Source organism: Dendropsophus ebraccatus, chromosome 13, assembly GCF_027789765.1.
Source record: "Dendropsophus ebraccatus isolate aDenEbr1 chromosome 13, aDenEbr1.pat, whole genome shotgun sequence".
NCBI classification, from domain to species: domain Eukaryota; kingdom Metazoa; phylum Chordata; class Amphibia; order Anura; family Hylidae; genus Dendropsophus; species Dendropsophus ebraccatus.
The window spans coordinates 79,063,043-79,088,255 of NC_091466.1; the positions used below are offsets into that span (position 1 = coordinate 79,063,043).

General features: G+C 51.5%; 2 protein-coding genes across 4 annotated transcripts in view; one reads left to right on the forward strand and one right to left on the reverse strand.

Moving 5' to 3' along the window:
- RIN3 (Ras and Rab interactor 3) overlaps positions 1-22,287 on the reverse strand; it is a 31,518-nt gene extending 9,231 nt beyond the window's left edge. The window contains exon 1 of one of the 3 annotated variants that reach the window (XM_069951124.1): positions 22,220-22,287. Coding sequence is in view for 2 of the 3 variants with exons in the window: in XM_069951122.1 (XP_069807223.1) it covers positions 15,791-15,879 (89 nt within the window). In the remaining variant the exon portion in view is untranslated. The other 2 variants (XM_069951123.1, XM_069951122.1) reach the window with 2 other exon arrangements.
- LOC138771434 (uncharacterized) overlaps positions 1,539-25,213 on the forward strand; it is a 35,449-nt gene continuing 11,774 nt past the window's right edge. The window contains exon 1 of the mRNA XM_069951127.1: positions 1,539-2,580. Within this exon, the coding sequence (XP_069807228.1) occupies positions 1,639-2,580 (942 nt within the window). The 5' untranslated portion in view covers positions 1,539-1,638. The remainder of the gene's footprint in view (positions 2,581-25,213) is intronic.

The following is a 25,213-nucleotide window of genomic DNA, read 5'->3' on the forward strand; positions in this document are numbered from 1 at the left end:
GGACAGCAAGGACAGAGAGAAGGAGGAGGAGGACAGCAAGGACTGAGAGCAGCAGGAATAGGAGGAGAGCAGCAGGAGGAGGAGAGCGAGGACAGAGAGCAGCAGGAGGAGGAGAAGAGCAGCAGGAGGAGGAGAGCGAGGACAGAGAGCAGCAGGAGGAGAGCAGCAGGAGGAGGACAGCAAGGACTGAGCAGCAGGAGGAGGAGGAAAAGGACAGCAAAGGCAGAGAGCAGCAGGAGGAGGAGAGCGAGGACGAGGAGAGCACAGGCAGAGAGCAGCAGGAGGAGAAGAGTGAGGACAGAGAGCAGCAGGAGGAGGAGGAGGAAAGAGAGGACAGAGAGCAGCAGGAGGAGGAGGAGAGCACAGGCAGAGAGCAGCAGGAGGAGTAGAGCGAGGACAGAGAGCAGCAGGAGGAGGAGAGCGAGGACAGAGAGCAGCAGCAGGAGGAGGAAAGTGAGGACAGAGAGCAGCAGGAGGAGGAGGACAGCAAGGACAGAGCAGCAGGAGGAGGAGGACAGCAAGGACAGAGCAGCAGGAGGAGGAGGACAGCAAGGACAGAGCAGCAGGAGGAGGAGGCGAATGAGGACAGAAAGCAGCAGGAGGAGGAGAGCAAGGACTAAAAGCAGCAGGAGGAGGAGGAGAGCACAGGCAAAGAGCAGCAGGAGGAGAAGAGCGAGGACAGAGAGCAGCAGGAGGAGGAGAGCGAGGACAGAGAGCAGCAGCAGCAGGAGGAGGAGAGCGAGGACAGAGCAGCAGCAGGAGGAGGAGAGCGAGGACAGAGAGCAGGAGGAGGAGAGCGAGGACAGAGAGCAGGAGAAGGAGGAGAGCGAGGACAGAGAGCAGGAGAAGGAGGAGAGCGAGGACAGAGCAGGAGGAGGAGGAGAGCGAGGACAGAGAGCAGGAGGAGGAGGAGAGCGAGGACAGAGAGCAGGAGGAGGAGGAGAGCGAGGACAGAGAGCAGCAGGAGGAGGAGGACAGCAAGGACAGAGCAGCAGGAGGAGGACAGCGAGCAGCAGGAGAAGCTGTAGAACGGATCACATGACAAGGCGTCGTATCTGCCATTCAGGATCACTGGGAAGTTGGGTGACACTGGATGGTGGATGATATCACATCATGTCTCACTCTGCCTGATGTTATCTGTACCCGACCCTAACACACTCTGTGTGACCGCAGCCAGATCCCTGCTCCCAGCACTGACACTGATCCCTGCTTCCCGCACTGACACTGATCCCAACTACACAGCCCATAAAATATGAGGACAACACAATAAAAACCACCGACACAATACGCAACCCGACATGTGGAAAACGTTACAAGCATCAAAAAGAGAAAAACATAGAGCAACAGTACAGGATCAGTAATGTATGTACACAGTGACTCCACCAGCAGAATAGTGAGTGCAGCTCTGGAGTATAATACAGGATGTAACTCAGGATCAGTAATGTAATGTATGTACACAGTGACTCCACCAGCAGAATAGCAAGTGCAGCTCTGGAGTGGTGATTGCAGCTCCAATTAGTTTTGGGTGTGGTCCTGCTGTGTGAGGCTGTGCGAGTCTGCTGCTCCTGAGCTCCAGGCAAGGAAGATCTGCCCCTGGGCCTGCTCTCTCCTCCCCAGGGAGGGAGCAGGTTTTCAGGCATGAGCGAGCCAAGGAGAGTCCCAACTCCTGCCCCCCGAACCAGGTCCGTGGGGGGCAGAGGAATCCAGCGACCAACAGAGGGAATACCATCAGAGGTCCAAGGGCTGAGGCGTTCTACTAGGATGTGCAGCGATGCTTCTCCAGCCGCCCCTGAACCTGAGGTAACAAAGGGTAGCCGCAAGGCTACAGCAAGTTGTGGAACTACAAGTGCCAGAAGTTCTGGAACAACTATGGAAACCAGCCAGGAAAATCTGTGCAGTGACACTCCTCCTGGAGCAAGGCTGTCTGCCCATGAAGGTGTGGAGGAAGATTGGGGGGTGCAGCGGTCCCAAGAGACGGGGCAGAGTTATGGCCTACGGATTGCTGCAAGCCTCTGTGGGTATGAGGAAGCCAGGAACCAGCTGTACAAGCTCCAGGAGGAGGTATGTGCTGTAAAAGCATTGATGGACACTGCTGCTAAGCAGCAAAAGGCTGAGCTAACAGCGAAAATGAAATGTCTGAAAGTTGACATCAAAAAGCTGATGAAAAAAAGAACTTTTATTCTGGAAAACAGTGGGCCATTTAAAGAGAAACTTCAGAATGATGATCGTTTTGCTCAAACAGAGAGAGAAAAGCGGAGAGGGCTAAGAGGGCTCCAGCCAGAGAGCCGGGTGGAGGAGGAAGGAGACGCTGCGGAGGTACGTGATGTTGAGCCGAATCCACCCAGGGGTCCCCAACAACAGACCCCATACAGTGGGCTCCCTGCAGGGCAAGCAGCATTGTCATCTAGCCGCGGTTCGGGGGATGAAAGCAACACCAGTTACCAGGGAGGGGCGCTGATGGCCCAGATCCAGCTCCTGGAGTCACCAGGGCGCCTCCAGGACTTCGTATTCGGAGATGAGTTACCAGAGGAGGCGCCTGGGAGAAAGACCAAGGTAAAGACCACCAAGCTTCAGGAGCAGGTAACATTTGTATATTCCCCCCTCCCTGTGCCCCCCGGACTGGCCTCAGGGTCAGCTCACTGTGTGAACCCCATATCTCAGCCCGGCCTGAGTTCTGTTGTGGACTCAGTGCAGGAGAATGGGGAGAGTATGGAGTCTAGTATGGCGGTAAGCTCCATCTCTGTTTGCAGTAGCAGAGGTGGAGCAGGTGAGGAACCGGCCGTAAGGTCGGACAGTGATATTGGCCCAGCGGCGGGCAGTGGCAGGAGAGGTGGCCCAGCGGTGGGCAGTAACGTTAAAGGCACTGGTGCATCAGCTCGCTCCCTGACGGGAGGGGGGAGCGTGTGTGCGGTGTCAGCTGCGGGAACTCTGGTGGCGCTTGGCGCTGGCGCTGCTGTTCCTTTGGGGCAGCGGTGTCATCGTCGGGATGCTGCCGGGGCTAGGATGCCTTCGCCTCCCAAGAGAAAGACTGGACTTAAGCCTTTATTTTGTATTGGAGTTGCTGGACCAGATCGTGCGGAGGAGTCTAGTACTGATGAGGCAGAGGGTACCAGCAGAAATAGGGAAGAGGCTGCCTCTAAACAGTCCAGGCAGGTTGTTCGGTCCTTTCTAAAGGGACCAGTGGCCTGTCCTGTGGAGGTGGCTCCGGTCCTGGTACCCAATGACGCTGATGGTACAAAATCTGTTTCTGTTCCAGAACACACCGGTCCACCCAGTGTGAATGGGGGAATTAATGTTGGGGGGAAGGGAGGAGTGAATGTGGGGAGGAATCTGTCTGGGGCTTTGGAGGGTGGTCGGGGCAGTGTGACAGGTGGTATTGGTGTGGGTATGGATTATGTGGAGGAGGGTGGTGAAGGGGCACAGATTAGTGGTGGGAGATTAGGGCCTGGTCCAGTTGCACCCCCAGCGGCTGCAGCAGCGGTACGCAGCTATGCAAATGTTGCCGCTGGGGGAAGTGGGGTGCCTTCCTCGTCCTCGGGCCCTGGGGATGGTGACTTGCATCGACGTGTCCTGCAGGCCTTAAAGAGAGGGGAGAGAACAATCAATGTAGAGGGTAGGGAGGTTGATCTGTCTTTCTTGATAGAAAGGCATGGCCTTGCAGCCTTCCGAGAGGAAAGGGGTAGGGAAACTGTGTGGTCTCTCCCAACAGCCGGGCCAGGCGGTGTCCGAAGGAATGTGGTCCGTCTGAGGTGGAGAGGCAGTGATACATGTCCCCCAAGATCTAAAGTTGTTGAGCTCCTGCTGAGGATGAGCTTCAAGGCAGCCGACATCTTTGCCTTGATACATCCCTTTGGTACCCCTGAATTCGATATCAGCTTTGTTCGGCCGGAGGGGCTTGAGCTTTTTTGGTCTAACTATGAGCTGGTAAAGGATGAGCCCGGCTGGCGAGACTTTGCCATTCAGGCTGTGTCTCGCCAAAATAACGTCAAGAGAGTGACCGTTTTAACCCGTAACGAATCACTCTCTTGTATTGACATCATGACGTGGCTTGGCCGGTATGGAGAGGTGGTGGAAGTCCCAAAAAAGAACAGGGACGAATATGGCATCTGGTCAGGGGCTTGGACCTTTATGGTCAAACTTAGGTATTCAGGAAACACCGTTACCCATATACCATCTGCCACCTTCCTAGGAAGGGATCGAATCCAGGTCTTCTACCAGGGTCAGCCTAAGCTCTGTCACAGGTGCGGTGACCCCACACATTTCAGTGCTAGGTGCACAGTGATGAAGTGCTCATTGTGTGGGGAAATAGGCCATCTCGCTGCATCCTGTGCGGAGATTGGGTGTCACCTGTGTGGTGACTTAGGTCACCCATTTAGTCGCTGCCCTCGTTCCTTTGCCAATGCAGTTGTTACCCCGGTGGAGAAAGGTCGTGAGGAGGAATCTACTGGGGGGGCAGCTGGCGGAGGTGAAGGAGTAAAAGAGCCAATGAAGAAAAGTAAGCAAAAGACGCCAGCCCAACTGAGGCGTCGGGATAAGCGCCAAAGGGAGAGGGAGATGGGGGAGTCTCAGGAGCCTTGCGCAACTGTGGTGACCTCTGATCTCATCCCTGAGGCCAATCTTACTGCTGAGGCTCTGAGGGACAGTGATCTGGATGAGGAGATTTGGAGGATTCGGAAAGAAGAAGGTGCCATCTCTTCACTGTCCTCCCATGGTGAGAGCGCGGATGAGGATAGTGGGAGATGGGTGGAGCACAAGCGGGGTACTAAAAAGAATAAGAAAAGGGGAGATGTAAGATCTTCTCCCACCCCCCAGATGCCAAAGGAAGGTACAACCATCCTCCCTCTGATTGGTCTCTCAAACCGGTTCCAAACCCTCCAGGATATTTCCTCCTCAGAGGTGCAGGAGGCGCAGGGTGAGGTTCTGGTTGGTGCGATGACGGAGGGGCCTGCAGGGGACGTCGAATCCTCTCTCCCTGGGGAACGTATTTCCTTTGGGGGGAGGATCTGCCCAGAGTCGGGGGACAAGGAAAATGTAAATAAAGGGGACATGGATACATCCATTTCACTAAAGAGAGGTAAACCATCGTCAGATGAGGAAGGTGGCGGGCAGGATGGAAAGGATAGTGGGAAAAAGAAGGCAGTCTAACTCAATCACCCATGATGGCGGCACCCTCTCCGTTGACGCTGGCTTCCATTAATGTAGCCAGCATTAAGTCAGATACGGCTAGATTTGCGGCCTATGATTATTTTGCCCACATTAATGCTGATATTTTCTTTTTGCAGGAGACCAGGCTAACAGACCTGTCATCTATATTTAAAGCCAGAAGGGAATGGAGGAATGGGCCCTCCTACTGGTCTCTTGCGGCTGAGCCGTATAGCGGGGTGGCGGTACTTTTTGCCGCACCTGTAGAATGCCGACGGGTTATTGAGTTAGAAATGGAGAGGTGCCTGATTCTAGATGTCCTCATGAAGGGACAAGAACTTCGCCTTATTAACATCTATGGTCCACAGTCCAAGTGGGATCGGAAGTGTCTCTTTATGAGGATCAAGCCCAATCTTTTTACAAGTCGGCAGGTGGTCTTTGGAGGGGACTTCAATGCTGTCACGAGGCCCCAGGATAGGGGAGGTTCCAGAGACAAGCTGACTTATGATGGCGTCGCCCTGAATAGTATAGCTAGTGAGGCTCGCCTGGTGGATGTTCACATCCGGCATACACCAGGCCACACGGGATTCACCTATCATAGGGGTAGTTGTAGATCCAGGATAGACAGGTTTTATTTAAAGGAGGAAGCCATCTCTTCAGCGGTGTCCGTTGTTGAGGTGGAGTTCTCCGACCACTGTTTAATTTTGTTTTCGCTGAATGTTACAGAGACCCCCCGGATGGGTAGAGGCTACTGGAAGCTCAATTCGTCTCTCTTGGAAGAAGCGGAAATAAGACAGTCCTTTGAGGATTTTCTTCAGAGCCAGGTACCATTGCTGGGCCTTTGTAGCAGTAAGTCAGAGTGGTGGGAGATGTTCATAAAAAGGGTTGCGAGATTCTTCCGCCAGCTCTCGAGCCTCAGGAGTCTGGACAGGTATCGCCTGTACCAGGGCCTAAGGAAGAAACTTGAACGTCTTGTCTCGACTGGAGGTAGTCGTGATGATATCTCCAGAGTGAAAGCCTTGCTACTGAGGTGCCAGTATGATAGATATGCATCTTTGTTTTTTGAGAGGGACTATGGGAAGTACCGCTCGCCCGACCCTTACAGAAACTGCAAGATGTCAGTGAATAGTAAAATCGTCTCAGGACTGATTGATAGTACAGGATCCCTGAAAAGGTCCAGATCAGGGATCCTGGAGGTCGTCAGATTTTTTTACTCGCACCTCTTGGGGAGGAAAGATCTAGATCAGGATAAGGCCTCAGCTTTCTTGACTGAAACCGTCCCTGAACCAGGGGTAGACCCCTCTCTTGGTGTTTTGACAGAGATGATCCAAGAAGAGGAAGTCAGGGTGGCTATTGATGGTCTTGCCCTCAAGAAGTCACCCGGTCCAGATTGCTTAACATCTGAGTTTTATAAGACCTTTAAGGACACTTTGGTACCCCTCTTGACTGAGGTATTTAATGAGTGTCTCTCCTCGGGCACTCTGCCGAGGTCAATGAGGAGGTCAGCCTTGATCATCTTGTCAAAGGGTAAAGACCCGTCCCGCATTGAGAATTGGCGTCCCATAGCGCTTCTCAGTGTGGACAGAAAGATTCTGGCAAAAGTGCTGTTTAATCGGCTGGTGAAGTTTGCACCCCAGCTCCTTTCGGGGGCCCAGCATTGCTCTGTTCCAGGCCGCAGTACCTTTAGTGCTGTGCTTGGTGTCCGGGAGGCTGTGGAGCAGGGTAGGGCGGGTCACTGGAAGGGGTACTTGCTGTCCTTGGATCAGGCAAAAGCGTTTGATCGGGTTAACCACGAGTACCTCTGGTCTGTCCTTCTGAGATATGGCCTGCCGGGGGGGTTTGTTGATTGGCTTAAGACCTTGTATGCAGGGGCAGAGAGTTTCCCGCTTGTGAATGGTTGGATTGGCCGCTCTTTTGAGGTTGGGTCTGGTGTCCGTCAGGGTTGCCCTTTGAGCCCACTGTTGTACGTGTTTGCAGTTGATCCTTTCCTTAGGAGGATTGATTGTGGACCGTTGACGGGGGTGAGAATGGACCCTGCGGTGCCGGATTCCACTCTGAGGGTGGTAGCGTACGCCGATGATGTCACCATATTCGTCTCCTCGCAAGAGGAGGTGCAGTGTGTGATGTCAGAGGTGGAGCGCTACTCAGAGGCATCTGGGTCCAAGATCAACCAGGATAAGTGTGAGAGTCTCTGGCTGGGAGGTGGAGATCCTGGATTTGATCTCCCGGACACCCTTCCAGAGCCCCAGGAGTTTGCAAAAGTTCTCGGCATCGAATTCGGCCAAGGGGATTACCCCAAACAAAACTGGGACAGCAGGCTCAAGATCGCCGCTCAGAAGGTGGATCAGTGGAAGGGTTGGTCTTTGACCCTCAGGGAAAGGGTTAACCTGATCAAAACATTCCTGCTCCCTTTGCTGATATATCTGGGCAGTGTTTGCATTTTGCCAGAACCTCTCTGGACTCGGGTCTACAGTGTGTTCTTCCAACTGTTATGGGGGAATAGACTGAACCTAGTCAAGAGGGAGGTTACTTACCGTACGAGGAGACAAGGGGGGTTGTGTATGGTCAACCCCGTGGTGTTCCCGGTGAATACCTTTCTTAAGACCAACATTGCAAACCTCTGGCAAGAGAGGGCTCCTCCGTGGGTATTCTCCTGTAGGGGATGGTTTCGGCCTTTCTTCCAGGAATGGGAGACAGGAGGGCAAGTGAAGGATCTCCGCACACCACACGGCATCTTCCGGCTTATGCTACCCTGGTTCTGAAGGTCATTCGTCGGTGGGGTTTGGGGATGTGGGAGATTAGGACTCTGTCGAGGAAATTCCTTGACAATAGGGTCCTGTCATCCCATTTCCAAAAACCGTTGGCGCTCAAGGATTGCCCAAGCCGGGATCTGGAGGTTGGTTTGGGCCTATTGAATTCCATCAGGATCCCCTTGAAGTTTTGGGACTTGGCTTGGCGCTGCTTCCATGGGAAACTGTATGTGAGGAACAATCTGAAGTGCAGGAGCTCTGAGGATCGGGGATGTCCCCGGGAGGAGTGTGGAGGCATGCTGGAAAGCATGGAGCATTTTCTGCTTCATTGTCCCTTTAATACAGAGGTTTACAACAGGGTGGGCGCTGCCATCGGGTGGCCCAGGTTGGCCCGTCTCTCCTATGCGGAATGGGCCTATGGAGCATTCAGAAACCTTGGTGGCTGGGACCGGAGCACTTTATTCCTAGTCAGCATAGTGGTCAGGTACCACACGTGGAGTGCACAGTGTTTAGTATCGACGCAGCGTAAAATCCTCCCTGTGGATGAGGTGGTTAGGGGCACAGCGCCCCCCTGTGGATGAGGTGGTTAGGGGCACAGCGCCCCCTGTGGATGAGGTGGTTAGGTGCACAGCGCCCCCTGTGGATGAGGTGGTTAGGGGCACAGCGCCCCCTGTGGATGAGGTGGTTAGGGGCACAGCGCCCCCTGTGGATGAGGTAGTTAGGGGCACACTCGGTGACCTGGTGAAGGTGCGCTCTCTGGAGTACGAGAGGCTGGGGGCTGGTAGGGCCTCTTGTCTTTGGAGGGGCTTTGCCTATAAGGTTCCTTAGCCTGCGTCTCCTCTCCTGGTGGTGGGCTGATGCTGGCACATTAGTCTTTTGTTTTGTGCTGTAGAGATACTGGAGTATAGGGCTTGCAGGCGCTGATCTTGGGCTTTCGGGCTGTGTGTGGGGCTGAGAAGTCTCATTATTGTTGGGTTTAGTATGTTATATATATTTTTTCAAAAGTTTGTGTATTGTGATTGTCTTTGTATGTTTGTATAAATTGTATATACTGTGTATATTATATATGTTTTGTTCGCACCTGGGGTTGGGGTTTAGTGATAGGTTGGGTGGTGGGTAAAAGGGGGGAGGGGGCTTCTGTGGGACTTTGTTGGGACTTTTATATAAAATCCTGGGCTGGTTCATGGACGTCCGTGATCATGTACTGGGGGCATGGGATGCGGGACCAGCTCAGGGCCAAAAAAAAAAAAAAAATTTAAAATATTATATGTAATGTTTAGTTATAGGTTATTAGTTTGTATTGTGTCTTGTTTAGTTTTAGTTTATTTGTGTAATGATGTCTTGTTTAGTTGGTGTTGGTTTGTATAGAATTATGTCTGTGGTATTAGGTTGTGCACAATGCAACTGGGCCAGGGGGTTCACATTTAGTTATTTATATAGGTGTATAGTATATAGTAGTGTATATAGGTGTGTTTATAGGTGTATAGTATATAGTGGTGTATTGTTTATAAGTGTATAGTATATAGTAGTATATATAGGTTTGTATATAGTAGTGTATATAGGTGTATAGTATATTGTGGTGTATTGTATATAGTGGTGTATTGTATATAGGTGTATAGTATATAGTGGTGTATTGTATATAGGTGTATAGTATATAGTGGTGTATTGTATATAGTGGTGTATAGTATATAGTGGTGTATTGTATATAGGTGTATAGGATATAGTGGTGTATTGTGTATATAGGTGTGTATAAAGGTGTGTTTATAAGTGTATAGTATATAGTAGTATATATAGGTTTGTATATAGTAGTGTATATAGTTTATTAATATGTTTAGCTAAATAGTTTATATTGTGTATATATTGTATATAGGTATATGGGTGTATATATTGTATATAGGTATATGGGTGTATATAGGTATATGGGTTGTATGTGTGGAAGAATGAGTGTGGGGATGGACCGGTGCTTTATGTTATGGTTTCATTTTCTATTGTTTTGTTCTGGTCAGATACGGTATATGGTGCGTTATTTCTGTATTTATTTATTGTTATGTTTAAAATTTTAATAAAAGAAATACAGTATGTAACTCAGGATCAGTAATGTATGTACACAGTGACCCCACCAGCAGAATAGTGAGTGCAGCTCTGGAGTATCATACAGGATGTAACTCAGGATCAGTAATGTATGTACACAGTGACCCCACCAGCAGAATAGTGAGTGCAGCTCTGGAGTATAATGTATGCGTCAGACGGGGGGCACCAGGGCTCACCCTCCTCACATACAGGATTTCCGTTCTGTTCTGTTCTCTGGATTCGGAGTCTTATCTGTTTCCCTCCAGGCCTGTGGAATGTGCCGGAGTCCTTCGTGTAGATCACACAGCTGACCTTCCGTTACAGTGTGTCACTCTCCTCTCCCCATACACTATGCTTGGACATTGCTGAATCCTTGCGGATTTGTCTCCCAGTTTATCACCAGTTTTTATCGAATATTTAAAGTGACTCTGCGTCCACAATCTGACCCCCCCCCCCACACTCCCGTCCGCTTGTACCGTCAGATAGCTGTCCTGGGGTCCGTCGTTCGGCAGGTGATGCAGTTTTTGTCCTAAAATTATTTTTTTTTAACTTGCAGCCCTGTGCAAAATTGGAATGGCCTAAAGTGTGTGTCCTAGGCCTGCACTGCCCCTCCGTCTCTCCTCCCCGCTCTTATCATTAGGAATGCCCCAGGCAAGATTTCTCCTATTTATCACTTGTCTGAACATTGCACAGGTGCTGGATAGTTAAAGGGGTACTCCAGCAAAAAGCTTTTTTCCAGTAATTGAAACACATTATAAAGTTATATAACTGTAATATGCATCAATCACCTATCTGCCTCTCTCCTATCTGCCCCTCTTTCCTATCTTTTCCCCCCTCAATCCACCAACAGGAAGTGAAGTAAACTCATTATTACCTAATGAGTGTAGTCCCCAGGCTTTTCTGTGGCAGCCATTTTGTGACAATGACATCATCAAGAGGGGGCGGGTCTAAGCCCTGTTAGGCCAGCCTCCCTTTGTCAGATGACTCAGGTTGCTCAGCTCTGATTGGCTGAACAAGATGTAAGCCATCTAACAGTTTTACAGAGTCAGTTAGACATCACAGGAGGCAAAGTGCATCATGGGAAATCACAAACCAGGAAGTGAAGAGAAAATATAGACACCAACTGGAGCTTCAGGGACCTGCAAACAGCGGGAAATTCGAACGGAGACAGACTAAGGCCCATGTGTGTTCAGGCAGGTGATGATTAGGAGAAATCCCACCTGGGGCATTCCTGATGGTTAGAATAGCGGGGAGGAGAGATGGAGAGGCAGTGCAAGCCTAGGAGATGGGTACTTTAGGCTACGCCAGCATGACACAGGGCTAAAAGTTAAAAAGATGATTTTTAGGACAATAACTGCATCACCTGTCAAACGACGGAGCCCGGGACAGATCTTGGATTAAAGGCAGCTATCTGACAGTACAAGGGGGGCACTACATGGCTCTATCCCCTGGTGGAGGACACTATAGGGCGGTATACCCTGGTGGAGGACACAATATGGCTCTATCCCCTGGTGGAGGACACTACAGGGCTCTATCCCCTGGTGGAGGACACTACAGGGCTCTATCCCCTGGTGGAGGACACTACAGGTCTCTATCCCCTGGTGGAGGGCACTACAGGTCTCTATCCCCAGGTGGAGGACACTATAGGGCTCTATCCCCAGGTGGAGGACACTATAGGTCTCTATCCCCTGGTGGAGGACACTATAGGGCGGTATCCCCAGGTGGAGGACACTATAGGGCGGTATCCCCTGGTGGAGGACACTATAGGGCGGTATCCCCTGGTGGAGGACACTATAGGGCGGTATCCCCTGGTGGAGGACACTATAGGGCGGTATCCCCTGGTGGAGGACACTATAGGGCGGTATCCCCTGGTGGAGGACACTATAGGGCGGTATCCCCTGGTGGAGGACACTATAGGGCGGTATCCCCTGGTGGAGGACACTATAGGGCGGTATCCCCTGGTGGAGGACACTATAGGGCGGTATCCCCTGGTGGAGGACACTATAGGGCGGTATCCCCTGGTGGAGGACACTATAGGGCGGTATCCCCTGGTGGAGGACACTATAGGGCGGTATCCCCTGGTGGAGGACACTATAGGGCGGTATCCCCTGGTGGAGGACACTATAGGGCGGTATCCCCTGGTGGAGGACACTATAGGGCGGTATCCCCTGGTGGAGGACACTACAGGGCTCTATCCCCTGGTGGAGGACACTACATGGCGGTATCCCCTGGTGGAGGACACTACATGGCTCTATCCCCTGGTGGAGGACACTATAGGGCGGTATGCTGGTTTCTCTCTGCTGCTTGTTCAGCACATTGTCAGTAATGGGTTTTGCAGATTGGGAGAAATTTTATCTTTCACTTCCTGAAATAAAACCACATTGTCCGTCTTGATCTGCAAATACAATCCGGGGGGGAAGCAGAGGAGAGAGGGGTCACATATGTACAGGGGGCACCCCCCACCCCATACAGGATCCACCTGCACCCCCCATTACAGAGGATCCACCTGCACCCCCCATTACAGAGGATCCACCTGCACCCCCCATTAGAGGATCCACCTGCACCCCCCATTACAGAGGATCCACCTGCACCCCCCATTATACAGGATCCACCTGCACCCCCCATTACAGAGGCTACACCTGCACCCCCCATTACAGAGGATCCACCTGCACCCCCCATTACAGAGGATCCACCTGCACCCCCCATTATACAGGATCCACCTGCACCCCCCATTATACAGGATCCACCTGCACCCCCCATTATACAGGATCCACCTGCACCCCCATTACAGAGGATCCACCTGCACCCCCATTACAGAGAATCCACCTGCACCCCCCATTATACAGGATCCACCTGCACCCCCCATTACAGAGGCTACACCTGCACCCCCCATTACAGAGGCTACACCTGCACCCCCCATTACAGAGGATCCACCTGCACCCCCCATTACAGAGGATCCACCTGCACCCCCCATTATACAGGATCCACCTGCACCCCCCCCATTATACAGGATCCACCTGCACCCCCCATTACAGAGGATCCACCTGCACCCCCCATTATACAGGATCCACCTGCACCCCCCATTACAGAGGATCCACCTGCACCCCCCATTACAGAGGATCCACCTGCACCCCCCATTATACAGGATCCACCTGCACCCCCCATTATACAGGATCCACCTGCACCCCCCATTATACAGGATCCACCTGCACCCCCCATTACAGAGGATCCACCTGCACCCCCCATTACAGAGGATCCACCTGCACCCCCCATTATACAGGATCCACCTGCACCCCCCATTATACAGGATCCACCTGCACCCCCCCATTATACAGGATCCACCTGCACCCCCCATTACAGAGGATCCACCTGCACCCCCCATTATACAGGATCCACCTGCACCCCCCATTACAGAGGATCCACCTGCACCCGGTGTGCTTCCTCCTCCAGGACACGGGCAGCTTCCTGTGCACGGTCGCGCTATATAAACATGATACTAATAATAGAAAGCTGCGCACTGACTGGTTACAGGAAAAGCAGAGCTGAGTGTGCGCTGTGCACCGTGCGGAGGAAACCTACAGGCAGAGGTGAAACCGCATGGCGGTATTATTATCTCTTCAGCATCACAGTGCTAGGATTACCATAGCTGATGAATGGGGGTCTACCTGCCCGGACCCCAAGTGTCATCACAATAGCTGGCAGGATATGGCGGTGTTATACGATAATACTCAGCCTCCTATATCCTCTGCTTGCTGTCACTATATGGACACATTATAGGCAGAGGACCTATATACAGAGGGCCCCTATAACATTCCGGAGCATTATACACAGACAGGTGGCCCCCATGGGGTCCAGGAGGAAGGGCCCGGCACTAGAAGCCAATAACCTCATGGGAAACCACGTACTATAGATGGATTCAGCACTGTATGGCGGCACACAGGACCCTTACTATAGATGGATTCAGCACTGTATGGCGGCACACAGGATTCTTACTATAGATGGATTCAGCACTGTATGGCGGCACATGGGCCCCTTACTATAGATGCATTCAGCACTGTATGGCGGCACACAGGACCCTTACTATAGACACATTCAGCACTGTATGGGGGCACACAGGACCCTTACTATAAACACATTCAGCACTGTATGGGGGCACACAGGACCCTTACTATAGACACATTCAGCACTGTATGGGGGCACACAGGACCCTTACTATAGACACATTCAGCACTGTATGGGGGCACACAGCATTCTTACTATAGACACATTCATCACTGTATGGCGACACACAGGACCCTTACTATAGACACATTCATCACTGTATGGCGACACACAGGACCCTTACTATAGACACATTCATCACTGTATGGCGACACACAGGACCCTTACTATAGACACATTCATCACTGTATGGCGACACACAGGACCCTTACTATAGATACATTCAGCACTGTATGGCGGCACACAGGATTCTTACTATAGATACATTCAGCACTGTATGGGGGCACACAGGACCCTTACTATAGACACATTCAGCACTGTATGGGGGCACACAGGACCCTTACTATAAAAAACATTCAGCACTGTATGGCGGCACATGGGCCCCTTACTATAGACGGATTCAGCAGGGTATGGCGGCACATGGGCCCCTTACTATAGATGCATTCAGCAGGGTATGGCTGCACATGGGCCCCTTACTATAGATGCATTCAGCACTGTATGGCGGCACACAGGACCCTTACTATAGACGCATTCAGCACTGTATGGCGGCACACAGGATGCTAACTATAGACACATTGAGCACTGTATGGCGGCACATGGGCCCCTTACTATAGACACATTGAGCACTGTATGGCGGCACATGGGCCCCTTACTATAGATACATTCAGCACTGTATGGCGGCACACAGGATCCTTACTATAGACGCATTCAGCACTGTATGGCGGCACACATGATTCTTACTATAGATGGATTCAGCACTATATGGCGGCACCCAGAATCCTTACTGTAGGGCATGATGGGAGTTGTAGTTCTGCAGACGTTGTAGACCCCAGCTTCAGATACTACAGGGACTACAACCGCCACCCTCCCATCTATCAGTGAGGGATTATCACTACAGCACACAATGTAGTCAATGACCAATATAATCCACAGCTATACAGATACTGAGAGCTCTGAGCTGCGGAGCTGATAATCAGTGCCAGGATAACAGCGCCCCCCCCTGTCCTCAGGTTCAGTGCGGTATTTATTAAAGTGAATGGGGAGTAGGGGTAATACCGCACACAACCTGAGGACAGGGGGGCGCTGTATCTATGTTCTTCTGCATAAGGGGAAGGAACTCTGAGAACCTTAAAGAGTCACTCCAGCCGTACACACAAAGCCATCACTGGATACAGACAATCCTTCACCATTCTCAGCATCTCTGATTGCTGCCATCATTACCAGAGACCCCTGCACAGACCCCAGACCTCTCACAGCTGAAGGTTTGTTACAGTTGTATCTGCTGGGAAGTACACAGTGAGACTGCACCGACCTGCCACAGAACCACCATCATGCCCGGGCATGATGGGAGTTGTAGTTCTGTAACAGCAGGAGAACCCACTGAAGGCTGTCAGGCCATGCTAGGAGTTGTAGTTCTGCTGTCAGGCCATGCTAGGAGTTGTAGTTCTGCTGTCAGGCCATGCTGGGAGTTGTAGTTTTGCTGTCAGGGCATGCTGGGAGTTGTAGTTTTGCAACAGCTGGAGCGCCGCAGGTTACAGAATCCCAGGGTAATCTCAGTGAGCATCTGTATATATACAAATCTATATATCGATCTGCAGGTGGGTTACCTCCTGGGGGGGGGCCCTGATCCCTGGCGCCCGCTCCTTCGGCCCCGTCCTGGGGGGCCCCTGGCCCGTCTCGGCCTCTCGCTCTCCATACAGCAGCAGGTTCAGGACGGGCAGAGCTGCAGGACAAGCTGAGATGTGTTCAGGGTGGAGCGGGTGTGTCTTGCAGCAGCACATTCCTCCACTACTGCGCAGCACATTCCACCTCCAGCGCACAACGTCTCACCCCACACTCCAAAAGCCATCCAGGAATATCCCTGCACACCTGCGGCTCTCCAGCTGCTGTACAACTACAACTCCCAGCATGCCCTGCCGCCAGCAAAAACTACAACTCCAGGCATGCCCTGCTGCCAGCAAAAACTACAACTCCAGGCATGCCCTGCTGCCAGCAAAAACTACAACTCCCAGCATGCCCTGACAGGCAACAGTCCCTATGGAAAGCAGAATGGCGGACGGAGATGTGACTGCAACAATGAAGCCTTCCTGTATCTGCACAATGTGTCCATGGGAAGGCGCTATTCCCTGTACAATCCCCAGGGGGCAGCCATCTCTACCCCAATACCAAGCTGGACACACAGTATATATGTATTATACCCTGGACTTCTCATGTGCGTCCTATGTATCAGTCCAGAGCTCACAGAGCATTGTCTACACTGGATACAGAGCAGGACTAGCTATGTACAATGTATCAGTCTGGAGCTCACAGAGCATTGTCTACACCGGATACAGAGCAGGACTAGCTATGTACAATGTATCAGTCCGGAGCTCACAGAGCATTGTCTACACTGGATACAGAGCAGGACTAGCTATGTACAATGTATCAGTCCGGAGCTCACAGAGCATTGTCTACACTGGATACAGAGCAGGACTAGCTATGTACAATGTATCAGTCTGGAGCTCACAGAGCATTGTCTACACTGGATACAGAGCAGGGCTAGCCATGTACAATGTATCAGTCTGGAGCTCACAGAGCATTGTCTACACTGGATACAGAGCAGGGCTAGCCATGTACAATGTATCAGTCTGGAGCTCACAGAGCATTGTCTACACTGGATACAGCTGAGAGCAGGACTAGCTATGTACAATGTATCAGTCTGGAGCTCACAGAGCATTGTCTACACTGGATACAGCTGAGAGCAGGACTAGCTACGTACAATGTATCAGTCTGGAGCTCACAGAGCATTGTCTACACTGGATACAGCTGAGAGCAGGACTAGCTATGTACAATGTATCAGTCCAGAGCTCACAGAGCATTGTCTACACTGGATACAGCTGAGAGCAGGACTAGCTATGTACAATGTATCAGTCTGGAGCTCACAGAGCATTGTCTACACTGGATACAGAGCAGGACTAGCTATGTACAATGTATCAGTCCGGAGCTCACAGAGCATTGTCTAGACTGGACACAATTGTAACTGGAGCTTAATTGCAAACCACACCTGACCTGGAGACAAGAGAGGGGGAAAGTGGCCATGTTTTTGTATATATGGCAGCACTAGCGCGGTGTTCATAGTACAGGATAGATAAGACATGTTGCCCTGATTTCTGCAAAATTGTGGTAAAAAGCAGCAAGTCTTGGCAGGAGACAATACAGCACTGAGAGTATAAGTCTGTTAGAGTGGCCATGGGCCCCCAGGAGCTCAGGGCCCCGGGCTACGGCCCAAAACGGACCTATTATAATCCACTACTGGTCAGGGCAGGTTTTTAGTCTCTCGAGCGAACAGTAATGTTTCCTTCAGTGACAGCAAGCAGAGATCTTCCTATGACTGAGCACTGATGTGAGGTAGTGGGGGGCTCCATCATACAGGAGGCTGCGCAGGAATGGAGGCTCTTTGGCCTCAGGATTTGCTGAGACAAGAAAACCTCCCGGCTGCCAAAGTTTCCGCTCAGCAGCCGCAATGACATCATCCAAAGCCCAACCGCACAGAGCCGCAGATCCTCACTCACTGAGGGTATCTAGAGATGGCGGAGGGGTCAGCAACTACAACCCTCAACATCCACCATCTATAACAGCAGGCCTATGTAACAGAATTACTGGAGATGGCAAGAATAAGAGGTGACTGTAGGACAGGTATATACAATCTATTACTCTCTGGTATCAGCTATGTCAGGCTGGGGGGGGGGGGTGACTGTAGGACAGGTATATACAATCTATTGCTCTCTGGTATCAGCTATGTCAGGCTGGGGGGGGGACAGGTATATACATATCTATTACTCTCTGGTATCAGCTATGTCAGGCTGGGGGGGGTGACTGTAGGACAGGTATACACAATCTATTACTCTCTGGTATCAGCCATGTCAGGCTGGGGGGAGGGGGGGACTGTAGGACAGGTATATACAATCTATTGCTCTCTGGTATCAGCTATGTCAGGCTGGGGGGGGGACAGGTATATACAATCTATTACTCTCTGGTATCAGCTATGTCAGGCTGGGGGGGGGAGATGTGACTGTAGGACAGGTATATACAATCTATTACTCTCTGGTATCAGCCATGTCAGGCTGGGGGGGGAGATGTGACTGTAGGACAGGTATACACAATCTATTACTCTCTGGTATCAGCTATGTCAGGCTGGGGGGGGGGGTGACTGTAGGACAGGTATATACAATCTATTACTCTCTGGTATCAGCCATGTCAGGCTGTGGGGGGGAGGTGACTGTAGGACAGGTATATACAATCTTTTACTCTCTGGTATCAGCCATGTCAGGCTGGGGTGGGGGGGAAGGTGACTGTAGGACAGGTATATACAATCTATTACTCTCTGGTATCAGCCATGTCAGGCTGGGGGAGGGGGGGGTGTAGGACAGGTATATACAATCTATTACTCTCTGGTATCAGCCATGTCAGGCTGGGGGGGGGGGGGGAGGTGACTGTAGGACAGGTTTATACAATCTATTACTCTCTGGTATCAGCCATGTCAGGCTGGGGGAGGGGGGGGGGGGGGTAGGACAGGTACATACAATCTATTACTCTCTGGTATCAGCCATGTCAGGCTGGGGGAGGGGGGGGGTGTAGGACAGGTATATACAATCTATTACTCTCTGGTATCAGCCATGTCAGGCTGGGGGAGGGGGGGTGTAGGACAGGTATATACAATCTATTACTCTCTGGTATCAGCCATGTCAGGCTGGGGGGGGGGGAGGAGGTGACTGTAGGACAGGTATATACAATCTATTACTCTCTGGTATCAGCCATGTCAGGCGGGGGGGGGGGGGGTGATGTGACTGTAGGACAGGTATATACAATCTATTACTCTCTGGTATCAGCCATGTCAGGCTGGGGGGGGGGGGAGGTGACTGTAGGACAGGTATATACAATCTATTACTCTCTGGTATCAGCCATGTCAGGCTGGGGGGGGGGAGGTGACTGTAGGACAGGTATATACAATCTATTACTCTCTGGTATCAGCCATGTCAGGCTGGGGGAGGGGGGGGTGTAGGACAGGTATATACAATCTATTACTCTCTGGTATCAGCCATGTCAGGCTGGGGGGGGGGGGTGACTGTAGGACAGGTATATACAATCTATTACTCTCTGGTATCAGCCATGTCAGGCTGGGGGGGGGGGGGGGGAGATGTGACTGTAGGACAGGTATATACAATCTATTACTCTCTGGTATCAGCCAGGGCAGGGTCACCATCCTAGAGACTTGCACAGGATCCAGAACATAAGAAATCAGCAGAAGTTTAAAATGTTTAAAAGGAAACAAAGTGAGAAAATCCCCTGAGATGCTGAGGGGGGGAGATGGGGGGCAGGTGTATATAATGCTCCAGTAATGATTAGTGATGAGCAAATAGTGAAATATTCGAATATTTGATCTCATTAAATTCTATGGGAAAAAGTATTTGATTATTGAAAAACATCTATTCGACCACTTGGAGGTAAAAACCAGAAGCTGGGGGATTTAAACGCTTGACGAATGTTTTACGAATATTCGGCAAACTATTTGATAATATTCGATCGAACAGTATTCATCACTAGTAATGATATATACAGGAAGCTGCACATAATAGGGGGACTGGCCCTTTAATAGTGATATTTCTATAGGAAATGTTTATTTAGGAAAAAAGGAAACAGTCAGGAGGATCCTGGAGGAGGAGGAGGAGGAGGAGGAGGAGGAGGCGGAGGCTGCCTGTACATTAGGTGTCATGTTCACAGCCACAGCTCTGACTCACTGAGAACAATGAGAAGTATAGAGGCCTGCAGGCTCCGGCACACCAGGGGTTAATGGCGCAGTATGTGGAGCCTTCATCTCCGCTCATGTTACTTTATAGACACATTCTGTAGGAAGATGAAAGGAGGCCGACCAACCCCCCCCCCCCCCCCCCCCGCACACACACACCGGGCTCTGCAATGCTGAAACCCTCTGTGCTGCTGGGGACCCTGCTACATGTAACAATCATCCCCCTCCAAAGCCCAGTGCACTCCTCTCCTGAAACCCTCTGTGCTGCAGGGCACTCTTCTCTATCTCCTATTGAACGATCAATCAGAGTCCTGGGGGGGGGGGGACTTCTCTGGCTCGTTCCACCTCCATAGTTTGAATCCAAATAATTTCAGTTTTTATTTATAGATCATCAAATACAGGAGAACAAAGTAATATACAAAAAAACAGAAGGTGCAATAGCTACCGACAGGTACAGGGGCTCACTGTATATACTCCTCCCAGCGTATATACTCCTCCCAGCGTATATACTCCTCCCAGCGTACACACGGTAAACACCTGCTCTGTAGATATTAAAAAGTGAGGATCCCAGAAAAGTACCCAAACAGAGTGTCCGATGTCACCACGCCAAGGCGTCCCCAGAGACACGGTCCCTGCTCCAGCATCCTCACACCAGCAATGGCCTCTCCTGGGCTGAATAAGCTACAACTGGGCAGATAGGAGCCAAATGATCTCTTCTATAGCAGCTTTGGGACATGGAAAACTGATCGGGTAGTGTGCTGGGATCCTCACTTTTTAATATCTACAGAGCAGGTGTTTACCGTGTGTACGCTGGGGAGGGGGAGGAGGAGTATATACGGTAAGCCCTTGCACCATCTGGATTTTTGTATATTACTTAAGCCACAAGCAGCGTGCAACCTGCAGTGTGAACAGAGTCATAGATGTGCTGCAAATGTTTCCTTTTTTACTGGAGTACAAATGATGAAGGAGGAGGAGGATGAGGGTGATGGATGAGGAGGAGGATGAGGGTGATGGATGAGGAGGAGGATGAGGGTGATGGATGAGGAGGAGGATGAGGGTGATGGATGAGGGTGATGGATGAGGAGGAGGATGAGGGTGATGGATGAGGAGGAGGATGAGGGTGATGGATGAGGAGGAGGATGAGGGTGATGGATGAGGAGGAGGATGAGGGTGATGGATGAGGAGGAGGATGAGGGTGATGGTACATGGGGCAGGGAGTGGATTAAGGGAGTGGGAAAGAAAATATCTTTATTCCTCAAATCCTCAAAATGTTCTTGGTTGTACATGATGGACAGGAGTCTATATTCTGCTGTATACACTGCACAGACAGGAACATACAGGACAACAACCAGAGGTAGGATTACCGGGACCAGGAAGATCTACACACGGCGCAGCTACAACCGACACATAGGAATTATGATTGATACAATGTAACAAACCAACTCAGTGTAACAACAGATACAACATAATACACCGCAACTATAATCTATAACCGATCCATAGTCATTATGATTGATACATTGTATCTATAATTGATCTATAGTCATTGATCCAGTCCTTTCACTGACCCCCCCCCCCCCCCCTCCTCCCCTCCTCCCCTCCTGTGCCCAGGCAGCTGCCCCCCTCCCCTCCGTGCCCGGGCAGCTGCCCCCTCCTCCCCCTCTGTGCCCGGGCAGCTGCCCCCCTCCCCTCCTCCCCCTCTGTGCCCGGGCAGCTGCCCCCCTCCCCCTCTGTGCCCGGGCAGCTGCCCCCCTCCCCCTCTGTGCCCGGGCAGCTGCCCCCCTCCCCTCCCCTCCCCTCCTCCCCCTCTGTGCCCGGGCAGCTGCCCCCCTCCCCTCCTCCCCCTCTGTGCCCGGGCAGCTGCCCCCCTCCCCTCCTCCCTCTCTGTGCCCGGGCAGCTGCCCCCCTCCCCTCCTCCCTCTCTGTGCCCGGGCAGCTGCCCCCCTCCTCCCCTCCTCCCCTCCTCCCCCTCTGTGCCCGGGCAGCTGCCTCCCTCTCTGTGCCCGGGCAGCTGCCCCCCTCCCCTCCTCCCTCTCTGTGCCCGGGCAGCTGCCCCCCTCCCCTCCTCCCCCTCTGTGCCCGGGCAGCTGCCCTGCAGAGAGAATTCTATGGCTTGCACAAGGAGCTTACAATCTATGACGTGTCCCCCATCTTACCCGGAGTCCTGGGGCGCCCCCTCCATCCCTCCTGCTCACCAGGGCCCCCCAGCCATGCTGGCCCTGCAGCTTCTTGCACACTCTTGCACACTCACTCAGCAGAACTTCCTGTGCTCTGGTGTGTTGGGGGGATTCAGGAAGGGGCCGGACTAGTGGTCAGGTTAGATGAAGCTGCAGCTGGAGGAGGCAGGGGAAGCCCTTTAACCCTCCACTGCCCAGGATGGCAAGTGCCCCATTAGTGCCCAACTGCACATGCTGCAGCTCACCACAGGGGGCGACACTTCGTCACACAGTAACTGGACACACACAAGGAAACAGTGCTCCCAACCCGAAGAACTACAACTCCCATCATGTGGCTCTCTAGTTATTACAAAACTACAAGTCCCAGCATGTCCTGCCACAACTGAATACGGATAAGAGGCAGGATAACCCCTCTGTGTCACATCATTACATCCCTGTATCTGAGCAGGGTTCCTCCTGTATTAGGAGGTGTATGAGGGGCTGCCAGACCCCCCAACATCTGTCACTGCGGAGAAGATATTGGGGGGGGGGGGGGGGGGGGGGTCAGGCCTCCCAGGAGAGTGTCTGGTGCCCCCTACATATTCTGAGCTTATGATACTGCTATATACTGCTACACTGAGCTCACATAATACTGCTATATACTGCTACACTGAGCTCACATAATACTGCTATATACTGCTACACTGAGCTCACATAATACTGCTATATACTGCTACACTGAGCTCACATAACACTGCTATATACTGCTACACTGAGCTCACATAACACTGCTATATACTGCTACACTGAGCTCACATAATACTGCTATATACTGCTACACTGAGCTCACATAACACTGCTATATACTGCTACACTGAGCTCACATAACACTGCTATATACTGCTACACTGAAATCACATAATACTGCTATATACTGCTACACTGAGCTCACCTAACACTGCTATATACTGCTACACTGAGCTCACCTAATACTGCTATATACTGCTACACTGAGCTCACATAATACTGCTATATATACTGCTACACTGAGCTCACATAACACTGCTATATACTGCTACACTGAGCTCATAACACTGCTATATACTGCTACACTGAGCTCACATAACACTGCTATATACTGCTACACTGAGCTCACATAATACTGCTATATACTGCTACACTGAGCTCACATAATACTGCTATATATACTGCTACACTGAGCTCACATAACACTGCTATATACTGCTACACTGAGCTCACATAATACTGCTATATACTGCTACACTGAGCTCACATAATACTGCTATACATACTGCTACACTGAGCTCACATAATACTGCTATATACTGCTACACTGAGCTCACATAATACTGCTATATATACTGCTACACTGAGCTCACATAATACTGCTATATATACTCAGGGGCGGTCTTAGCATTTCTGGGGCCCCAAGCGAAGTTATGTCTGGGGCCCCCCCCTCGACACGCGTTCCAAAACAATAGACCGCTGTGTGTTGCCCCCAGTAGTATATACCCCTTGTGCACTACCGCCAGTAATATATACTTCTTGTGTGCTGCCCCCAATAGTATATACCCCTTGTGTCCTGCCCCCAGCAGTATATACCCCTTTTTTGCTTCCTCCAGTAGTATATAGACCCCTGTTCCCCCAGTTATATATAGCCCCCCGTGTGCTCCCCCAGAAGTATATAGACCTCCTGTGTGCTGCCCCAGTTGTATATAGACCCCCTGTGGGCTACCCCCAGTTGTATATACCCCCTGTGTGCTCCCCCACTAGTATATAGGCCCCCTGTGTGCTCCCTCAGGGGTATTTAGCCCCCCTGTGTGCTCCCCCACTTGAATATAGACCTCCTGTGTGCTCCCCCACTTTGATATAGACCCCTGTGTGCTCCTCCAGTAGTATATAAACCCCCTGTGTGGTTCCCCCAGTAGTATATAAACCCCCTGTGTGGTTCCCCCAGTAGTATATAGACCCCCTGTGTGCCCCACCAGTATTATATAGACCCCTGGTGTGCTGCCCCAGTAGTATACAGACCCCTGTGTGATCCCCGTTATATATATAGACCACCTGTGTGCCTCACAAGTAGTATATAGACCTCCTGTATGTTCCCCCAGTAGAATATAGGCCTCCTGTGTGCCCCACCAGTAGTATATAGACCCCTGTGTGCTCCCCCCATTTATATAGACCCCCGATGTTCGCTCCCCCAGTTAAACAGACCCCTGTATGCTCCCCCTCCCATATAGTATATATCACAATAAAACAAACACTTATACTCACCTGGGTCCGGGCGTCTCCTTTTCTCTTCACTCTTGTGGCTGCAGGAAGGGTTTTCCCTGCGATCACAAGAGGCAGCACTCCCCTTGTCACTGGAGCGCCGGCACCACAAGGACAAAGTGGCCACTTGCGACCGCAGGGAAAACCCTTCCTGCGGCCACAAGAGTGACTGACAGGAAGGGAGCCAATGTCTCCCGCCCTGTCAGTGCTGCTGCATTTAACTATGAGCGCTCATTACGAGTGCTCATAGTTACAGTTCAGATGGCAGCAGCGAGCGGGGCAGCGGCCCTGTCCAGCGGTCTTGAGCACAAGAGCGGGGAGTGGGGGCCCCCCTGGATGTTGGGGGCCCCAAGCGGTCGCTTGGGGTGCTTGGTGCCAAAGACCGCCACTGTATTATATACTGCTACACTGAGCTCACATAATACTGCTATATACTGCTACACTGAGCTCACATTATACTTTTTGATCAGTAGATGTGATGATATAATGACCGATGAGTCCTCCACAATTATACTATTATGTTGCTATAATAATAGGGAGCATGTGACTGGTATACAGTGATGGGCGTGGCTGGGGGAGGGGTTAATGTCCAGACAGAACTCAGCATGGCGGAGCTGCTTATTACATTATTATAGCTGTCAATTTCATCTTTTTAACTTTGTGGAGCTAAAAAAAAGTTCACTGCGGCCTCCCCGGCCTCATCCCCGACCTCTGCCTCCCCGGCCTCATCCCCGACCTCTGCCTCCCCGGCCTCTGCCTCCCCCGCCTCATCCCCGACCTCTGCCTCCCCCGCCCTC